Raw genomic sequence first — 10504 nt, 5'->3', positions numbered from 1 at the left:
TAATGTGTATTTTTACAGTAAGCGCCTAACAGCTGCAAAGCTCATTTTGCAGTCTATACTTACTGTACTGCAATGGCAGTAAAATTGCATAAGGCTGCATTGTTTAAATGAATGAGGTGGCAAAAGAATTGTACTGAAGTAGAAAGGACATTTACTTTGTTAAAATACTAGTTCACGTTCTTTGCTTTAGAAAAAACGAACAGAAATGTACTTCTGGAGTCATACGGAACAATAAAAACTCTACAAAAGAACAGATAAATAGCTGTAGTTTTTGCTTGCGTCGTGGAATAGTTCCCACGCTGTGAGCTGACACACTGCCACACTTTCTCACGCACGCGTGAGCGGCTCCTTACGCGCGCGCCACCCGCCCTACGTGCGTGCGCGCGCCTGCGTCGACAACGGGGCACGCACGCGGCGGGCGGGCTCGCTTGCTGGCTGACTGACGGTCATGTGTAGTCCACGCGTCGTCGAAAGTAGGTTAGCGCCAACCGCGGAGGAGGAAAGAAGGAGCTGCCAGTCCACGCGTGGGTCAGCCGCTTCGTGTGAACCACAACACTGTGTTCCCCGGGGAAGAAAGACCGCGTAGAGACTTGAACTCATCGCGAATTGACGACGTCTTTATCAAGGACGAGTTTTTTTTTTGACGAAAAGGCTCCGGTGAGCCGTTTCAGGAGTTGCTGTTTTGACAGCTCGGGGCTTGAAAGTTCCGTTCTTGACATTGCATTTTTTCTCCAAGACGAGTTGCATGACTCCAAAAGTCGACTCGACATGAGAGGTGAGTAACTTAAACTTTCTAACAAAGTTTAGGAATCTTTAGACGAAGCAAAAGTCCCAAGTTCGGACTTTTTTAAAGTGCATTTAAACACACCTTCAAAATACAGGAAGTGAAGAAACGAGTGGCAATTCCTCAATTTGAGAATATTTTTATATATTCTAACACATTCGGCGAGTTTGTTTGGTGCCTAGTGTTATTTTTCGAGTGCGTATGCTGCCTCTCGGGTGACTCGACTGTCGTTATGTAAGAGCGAGAGCGTCAGCGGGGAAGGGAGGGAGGGAGCAGGCTCAATCAAGCCCGAGAAAAGGCACTTGGCACGGCCACTTGCGCTTAAATTTCACCTTTTCCTTGCTACATTTAAACACTTGACCAACTTGATTTCGACACTTAATACCGTCAATGAATAAATGAATATCGCACTCAACGTTTACAATTCCATCTATTTAAGTCATTTACTGCCATTGACAGCTATAGACGTCCAATTTTGACTGGGCAGTCAAAATGAATTGTGCGTCTATTGCCGTCAGTGGCACTGAAACATGATTATTCACTGCCAGTTTTACTAAACTGTTGTTGTCAATCACTGCGGCTGTACTGTAAATGTGCAAATATGTGTTGAATAAGTGATTTTTCCCCCCTTCTGTAATGTGCTTTTGTTTTCATCAGATTTTAGTGGATGTGTTATGTAGGGGTGGGGTGATAGGAGGTGTTCCATTGACCTAGTTCTGTCATTGAGGATTACAGTGCATGTGTGTGTGCTTTGTAGTCAGATGAATCACTTTCCAGTATCATGGATGCTCATATTTTAGTAGTATTTGCACTTTATATACACTTGTAAGTAGGACTGCAGTTATCGATTATTTTAGTAGTGGATTAATCGATCAACAAGTTAGGTTGAATAATCGAGTAATGGGATTAGGAACATCAAATGCGTTGCAGAATGTATTTTAGGAGATGTAAAACAAAGGCTTGCTAAAATTGCACTTTCTAAAGAGCATTACATGAGAATACAAAATAAATTCATGTTTCTTCAAACTATGCATAATTGCACTTTCATTTAAACATAAAATACATGAGTTTGGCCTCAAACGGTATAAAAAAAAATACATAGATGAGGACTTGAGTACAACAAGAGAACAATTGGCTAACTTGCATAGCAAAAGTAGGCTAGTTTAAATGCTGTCAAATGCTAATGTTTTTTATTTATTTATTTATTTTTAAACAATGCTCTAACAAATCGTTTAATAAATATTCCCCAAAAAGCTGTTAAATATACTAGTGCTGCAACGATTAATCGATTGCCTCGAGTATTCGATGAGAAAAAAAGATTCAAATTAAATTTTGCTGCTTCTAGTATTCGTTTAATTAAAGTGGTTTATTTCTAAAGTGTTTGCATTGATCTGGGTGGATACACTGCCCTTTAGTCCGCCTCATTTCACATTGCTGAATCCAGCTGCTCCTTGTTAAGACCAATTTAAGCTAAGTTTTTGTTTGAGCTAATGTTTTTTTTTTTTTTTATGCATTTGTAATGTATAGATATATTTAGCCATTTTTGTGGGAATATATGTCCGAACCATTTATTAAGCGCATTGTAAAAAAAAAAAAAAAACTAACTACTTCATCGATTAATCAACTACTAAAATAATCGATAGCTGCAGCCCTAAAATATACCTATAAACTAAATTACGAATGCATTAATAAAAAAACAATTAATCCAACAAAACCTTACCTTGCGTTGGTCTAAACAGGGAGCAGTTCGAATCTGCCATGTTAAATGAGTTATGTCATATTAAACTATGCAGAATTGCACTTTTATTTAAAGATTACTAAAATACCTGAGTTTAGCCTCGAACGATATAAAAAAAAAAATGCATAAATGAGGATTTGAGTACAACAAGTGAACAATTGGCTAACTTGCATAGCAAAAGTCCCCTAGCTTAAATGCGATAAAATGTTAAGGTTAAATATAACTATAAACTAAATAACGAATGCATTAAAAAAACAGAGCAAACAATAATGTTGGTCTAAACAGGGAGCAGCTGGATTCAGCCATGTTAAATGAGTTATGTCATACTCACTGATGCCACTAGAGGGCAATGTATCCACCTAAGTCAATAAAACTAAATGCAAACCCTTTCAAAACCATTAGAATGCCACTAATTAAACATGTACTCGAAGCAGCAAAATTTGATTCAAAGTTTTTTTCTAATCAAATTACTCGAGTTAATCAATTAATCGTTGCAGCATTACTTGTATTATATGAGCATACACCAACATGAGCCATTTTTTCCAAGGTCAACTTTTTCGCAGTTAGCTATTGGCAAATAAAAACATTTTCTTAATATGAGTCAAGTAAGTAAAACTGATTACACAAACAGCATAGAAAATTATATTGGAGTTAGGAGTTAATTTGTCACAGAGTTAACTGTATACTGTTATGTGAAGACATAACTGTCCAAAGGTGCTCCTGCCGTTGTTATGATGTCAGCATGTCACGCACCGCTGTGGCAAAGCCGGATATGGGCACAGCAAGCCCACATTTAAACATGAGGCACAGCAGGCTCAAGTTAAGCTCAGTTTCTTCTGTCGGCTTCGGTTACTGACATTAACCGAAGGGAACGCCACTCAAGCACCAACTCTGTTGGACGCTTAGATTTTTCTTCTCTACTTGCGTCATTTTTTGATTAGAAATACTGTTCTATTTTTTTTTTTTTTTTTTACTTGAGCAAATGAAGGGATGGACGGGAACAGGCGAGACCTACAACCTGCCATGGACTATTGAAAATTTTTAAATGCTTCAAGGTTAACTAATAATACAAGAGTAAAATAAGACTAGTGACCAGGAATGTCAAATTCATCTTTGTCGTGTTTCACATTTTAGTTATGGTTAAAGTCAGAGGGCCTTTTTGTCCGCCAGCTGGGGCTAAATCGACAGCTAATCTTATACCACAGGAATATTTTGTCGTTTAGAAACATTGTTGAGCTCAAAATTGTTAGAATCCAATTTTTTAAGATTCTTTAAAGCAACACCAGGTAACTTTTCAACCTTTATGAAATCTTGTCATAAAATTTGTGATATGTCGACTAACAACAAAGTTGAATGACACCTCTTTTATATCTTGAGGGAGTCTGCATCACTTTCACCGGCGCTAATTAACTATAGGAGGGTGGCAGGAACCCTGCCACACACAAAAAAAACACAAATGTGCTGACTGCTTAACGGCGTAGGTCACTTCCTCCTTTCCCCATTGATTAAAAAGGCAGAAGTCGATGCGAATGCTTTCACGTGAAATCTGCAAAGATGGCAGAGCAACAAGACAGACAAAAGGTTTTGTCTGAGGAGGAAAAAAAACATAAAAGGACACTCAAGAATAAACACTGGCCCAGCTTTCACACCCTGGCGTGACACCCCCCCACCCCCCAACCGAACACGAAGCCACTCGGTTGCTAACCGTCATATGCTAATGTTTAGCCACAACCGTATTCATTAGCTCATTACTAATCATCCTTCACACAGTGGCTGGAAACTGAAATGTCGTTTAATCAGATGTGGGTAGTAACGCGTTACATGTACTCGGTTACATTTACTTGAGCAACTTTTTGAGAAAAATGTACTTCTAAGAGTAGTTTTACTAAGCCATACTTTTTACTTGAGTAGATTTGTGAAGAAAAAACACTCTTCTTACTCTGCCACTTTGGGCTACACAAGAGTCGTTACATTTTTCCTCTTTATTCTACATATTAGATTTATTTTTTTGCTGGCGATGCTATTGCCAAGAGTAGCGCTAATTCACAAATGAGACGTCCCAACAATAATCACATGACTCCATTACACCGATCAGACGCAAGCTTTCCGTTGTATGATCACGCAAGCCTGTTCAATCATGCGTCTTTAAAGCGCCGTAACAAATAAAGTATTTGACATAGAGTGCTGCGCTCAACATGACTCAAAAGCACGGATTTTAATCTCTATCCCAGTCTTTATTTGGCACCGATTGACCACAGTAAACCGGAGATATGATCCTTTTAATTTCATAATAGTAACTATGAAGGAACTACTGTATTCACTATTCAAACTAGGAACTATTTTCCCCACTAGAGGGCAATCGTGCTCTTTGGACAAATAAGGCTTCATTTCTGTCATTTTTCTCTCTGGCCGGAATTCAATGATTATTTATTTATTTTTTTGTGTTTATTTGGCTTAATGTTATTATGTAATAGGTTATTGTTCAGTATCATTGTAACAAAAGTTTATATCGATAACTTTGAGCTGAGAAAAAAAAATCTTAATTTTTAAGCAGTTACAATGTTACTGATTACTTGAGTATTCTTTTCACCAAATACTTTTTTACTTGTACTTGAGTACATTTTTTGGAAGATTACTTTTACTTAAGCATTATTATTTTGAAGTAACGCTACTCTCACTTGAGTACCATTTTTGTCTACTCCACCCACCCACCTCTGCATTTAATCCATCTGCAGGCAACCGGTAGACGAGGATTTTACGACACTTTGCGCTTATGCGCTGGTCCTCATGGGAAATGCAGTCCACTGGCGTCGCTAAAATCGACCAAAACTGAAAAGTTACCAAGTTTTGCTTTAATAGCATTTTTTTTCATATATGTTGATTTTTTTTAATGAACATTTTTTATATGAAAATGGTAAAATATATGTATATATTTTTTTTAGTTAAAAAAATATTTTTAAAAAATGAGGACTACTATAAATATTTTTGTTAATTTTTATTCTTTGTAATTAAATTAAATTTTGTATTTAAAGTACAAAAAAAGGGGAAAACGGTAAAAAAAAAAGGGGAAAATACAGTAAATTCTTTTTATTTATTTTTTAAATCTTTTATTATTTTTTAATTAAAAAAAATTTTTTTTAAAGACAAAACAAACCACAACATTAATTTTTTTTCTGACATCCACTACCCTTATCACGCCATCTCATATACACTCAAAGTCACAGGTATTGTAATGTGGAATGTTACGCAGAGCACATTTTGTTGTTTATCATTACTACACATTTTTTGTATACTAAATTAGGAATAAAAAAATTGAAGAATCCATTTTGAAAATGTTGTGTAGCTATTGCCCCTGTACCACTGTTTGTATTAAAATGTAGAACCAAAAATGCTTCATCTAATTCTGGCAATTGTCCTTTCTAAGGACACAAAATGGGGAAAAAAGTTGCCTGAAAATACCCGTGCAAAGTTTGCAATCTTAATTATGCTCCAGCAGCTTATTTGGTCTCTAACACGTCAAAGAACAAGAACAAATGTTGATCATTGTTTTAGCAAATTAAAGTAAATGTTAGAACTTTTTGGGGTCAAGCACTAAGATAATATTCATATTTCAAGGACAACTGCAGATATCTGATATTTACTGTTGAAACTTTGGAGTTTGGTTTCTTTTTAAACTCACTTAATGGCATTGACCACGATAGACGTCCAATCCGTTTGAACTGTAAGAGTCTTTTAGTCCTCCCAGTTCAAATAGATTAGAAGTGTATATCACCGTCCATGTCACTGAAACATGATCATGGACTGCCAACCAAAAATGCCCTAGGAAAAAGGTCGCTCCGGGCTCTCCAAGAACGCCGCGCCACAACTCTGTCGCTATCTGTTCAATGCGCAGCCTTGTAAGAGTTCACAGCGAAACTCGGTATGTGTCAAGGTGCCCTCTCCCTTGACTGTCGACTGCACGCTAAAGATTCCGTTCCAGAATTATCTAACGCGCCGTTGGAGAGCATTCCCAAAGACTAAATTTATGTTTGCCAGAGTGCGCAGATAAATATTTGGCTCAAAAATAAATATTTGGACCTTTATGGTATCTCCACGCCAAGTCGGCTCGATAAGCAATATCTGCTTGTTCAGCTTTGCGAGGATGACTTTAAAAACAGGGTATTAGAATTCAAGGTAATTTTGAGGCGGGATGGTAAGGTTTTAGTGTCGCTTTTTAATATAAGGGATAACACTATAAGTTTTAGACACTTTACACTTATTTAGTTTCAGGTGTCATTCAGACAGCTATGACATGTTTGAAAGCATAGTTGGCATTGGAGCCGCGTTTCGTTCCTGCCGCCTGGCAAGAAGTTTGCTGCAACGCGTAGTACGAGATTCTCGAAACTGGATCTTGACAATCCACATGCTTGAAGACCTGCTAATCCCACCACTGATAAAAACGGCACTCACAGACCTGGCGTCGACCGATATGGAGTTTTCAAAGGCTGATGCCGATTTGACGGGGGGGAAAAAAAACAAAAAATTCAGCAGATTTTCGATGTCTTAAGCAGGTTTTTTTTTTTTTAAGATATTTGAGGCCGATACAATTTTTTAAAGCTCTTTGATCATGAAAAACAATTGAAACACTCATTATATAATTGTATATACAGTGATCCCTTGCTACTTCGCGCTTCAAATTTTGTGCGCTCAGTCCATCGTGGATTTTTTAAAAATTAAAAATTACATAAATAAATACAGATGAGCTGTCTGGATCACGTAGTCTCACTCTCCCTCCTGCTGCTTTTCTTGGTCAGGCAGTGCACTGGTGTTACTTGTTGAAGTTAACGATGATTGACAGATGTTAAGGTTTGCTCTTGCCCGAGATGCTTAGAAGCAAAAACTTCAAAGCGCCCCATGTGTCAATCATCATTTAGCTTGTTAAACACTTGCTGTGGCAACTCGTTGTGGGTAAGTGAGCAGCTTGAACAGATTTGAGTGGACTCACTCAATAAAGCATTTAATAAAGACAAGCAATTTTCTACTTTAGTCTTGTTTAAAAGTAATTCGGTGGGACAGTAACATGTTTAAAACTTCTCATAATTATTACATTTGAAGTGCTTAAAAAAATTATAAAAATATAATTAATATGATAATTTATTATATAATTTATAAACACTCAGGTGACTTGAAGTTCCACTCTGAGACCCCCAATTTGACCAAATTTAAAAAATGTCCTATATGCATGTGTGATAAATCATTGAAAAGCATAAAATCTCAATTTTCTGGGGGGAAAAATTTTGAACAGGAGGGCATTTTTTTAACAAAAATTTTCAAACCCATTAACTCAAACTCGAGGTGAGAGCATGAGAGAGCATAGTTAAAGACACTATGATTTTAATTAGTCATTATCGCGTACTTACCTTGTTTCGATCCAAAAACTCCGTGTTGCAAGTCTCACCGAGTGTCAAGACACAGCTGTGAATGGCCACAGACTGACTTTTGGGGGATTTTATGGGTGAAACACGGTAATATAACAAGGGTCGCAATACAGAAATCGCAGACATCAGGGAGTGGTCGAGATTTTCTTTTTCAAATATTTACCCTTTTAAACGTTTTTTTTTTTTTCTTCTTTTTGATCGATTATTTCTCATCTAAAATATTGGGGTAAATGCAACAGTAACAAAAAAATACAATTAAGCGATAGTTATGAGGTAGATATCCGTGACCTATTTACAGACACTATTTTTTTCATTGTGTCATAATTTGTTTAAAATATGAGTGAATAACTTCATAAAGTCTTTTTTTTTTTTTTTAACTAAATATTAGACATCAATTAATGATTCAAAACTAAAAATGACAGACATTTCGAATAAATATAATTACTTACCTTTTTATGACTGGGTTGAAACAAAAGCGGTTGCGCGGTGTCTGTAAACAGGGGTCTCCAGGGTAAAACGGACAAATTAAAAATAGCTCGGTGGCTTAGTGCGCCATGAATCTGCTGTGGCTGCATGTAGACATATTGTTCTATTAAACACAACAATTCCTTTGGTTTAAAATACAGCAGTTTATTTTAAAGAGGGGTGCAAGAGCAGAAACTGCTTTTTCACCTTTGTCTCGGTGTTTCCGTCTATATATATATATATATATATATATATATAATGTGTTTCTCCAAACTAAGCAAAATTGCACTTTCATTTAAAAAGAAATTAAAATACCTAAGCTTAGCCTGAAACGGTATGAAAAATATATAAGTACGACAAATGAAAACTTGATTAACTTGCGTAGCAAAAATCCGCTAGCTTAAATGCTATAAAATGCTTTTTTTTTTTTTTTTTTTTTTTTTTTTAAACGATGCTCTTAACAAATCATTCAAGCACATATTCCCACAAAAAGCTATTAAGTATATCTATAAACTAAATTATGAATGCTTAAAAATATATTTAAACATATTTGCTCAAACAAAACTTTACCTTATGTTGGTCTAAACAGGGAGCAGGTAGAATCAGCCATGATAAATCAGCTATGTCATAATCAATGTTGCCACAAGAGGGCAGTGTATCCACCCAAATCAATAAGACTAAATGCAAACACTTTCAAAACAAACCATTACAACGCCACTCTAATTTGATTCTAAGCTTTTTTTGTAATTAAATTACTCGAGTTAAACAATTAATTGTTGCGGTACTAGTTTATTCATTTATTTAATCATTTATTATAAAATACGCGACACCCTTATACATCTTATTTTGTTGCTTTGTAGCCCAATTCCGATCTTCTAAAAATGACGTGCTCAGGCATTGGGTGAAAATTTACTCTGTCACTGTCACTGGCAGCTAATGAATTAATACTTAATAATAAAAAATAAATACATACTTAATAAATACATTTTAAAAACCCAATCCTTTTCACCCAATTCCGATCTAAGAATGACGTGATCGGTTCCAATTTCCGGTCATGTGATTAGATCCGAGAGATCCTTAATATCGACCCGATATATCGGCTGACCTTTAGTTCAGCAGTTTTGAGTTCAATTAAACAAAACCAGATGTTCCACCGAGTCAGTACATTTCTGAGTAAATTGAGACAAGATCATCGTTATTACAGTTTAAATACCGGCGACGTTTTCCTTCGGTGGTGTGCCATGAAGTTTTTCCAATGTAAAATATGTGCCGTGGCTCATTAAACGTTGGAAAACACTGACATAATGCAGCACAGAAACTTGGTTCGCATTTTCCAAAGAGCAAATAAAGTTGAACGAATGCCAGATTCACCCTGTTGCCCTTGTAAAAGCATCATCAACTTGACAGGCAAGTAATATGACAGCATTCCTAATCGGCAAATGAATGAAAGTTTAAAGGTAAAGCATAAACACAAAGCGTTCTCACACGAACGTGCTGATTTTACAAGCGGTTATGCGTGAAGACTGTTTCTTCTTTTGTCGTTGTCACATTTTCGTTTCGACTTGGGTTTTAGTTGGCCGAGCAATTTAGAGACGTGTACAGCTCTTGACGCTACGTTACAGATAAATCTAGGTGAGATCGCTATCACTTGACCTACATTTGATTCGGTTTACAAGCAATATCTTTAGTTTTGCTGACCTTTTTATAAACTAAGGCAGAGATGAAAAATCTTGTTTATATATCATATACTTTATAAATCATTGTACTAAATATATAAGATATTCTATTCTCTGTGTTTTTCTGCCATGATTGCTTTCATCTATTGTATGAATGTCACAGGTGAATACACAGGTAATTACATTTAATGACGTTAATTACATAACTTGACTTCAAATATATAGCAGTTGAGCAACAACAGCAGCTGTAATGCAGGAAATGAAGAAAATTTAAACAGTACAATTTAAGACTAAGGCTGCCACAAACACAATCACAGATTTTTTTTATTGGCTAATAAGCTCATATAAATTTATCAAGTTATTTACTGCTGTATTAGTTTTGGCTTAAAATTTAAACTGTAAATGTGCAATGGAACTAAAGAAA

General features: G+C 36.1%; 1 protein-coding gene across 1 annotated transcript in view; it reads left to right on the top strand.

Annotated features, from left to right (window-relative positions):
- Positions 1–414: 414 nt before the first annotated feature.
- rorca (RAR-related orphan receptor C a) overlaps positions 415–10504 on the top strand; it is a 42774-nt gene continuing 32684 nt past the window's right edge. Inside the window, exon 1 of the mRNA XM_057841342.1 lies at positions 415–775. Within this exon, the coding sequence (XP_057697325.1) occupies positions 769–775 (7 nt within the window). The 5' untranslated portion in view covers positions 415–768. The remainder of the gene's footprint in view (positions 776–10504) is intronic.

This window comes from Corythoichthys intestinalis, chromosome 7, assembly GCF_030265065.1.
Source record: "Corythoichthys intestinalis isolate RoL2023-P3 chromosome 7, ASM3026506v1, whole genome shotgun sequence".
NCBI lineage: Eukaryota > Metazoa > Chordata > Actinopteri > Syngnathiformes > Syngnathidae > Corythoichthys > Corythoichthys intestinalis.
Note: the sequence above shows the minus strand (reverse complement) of the source record. Positions and strands in the feature narration are given on the sequence as shown.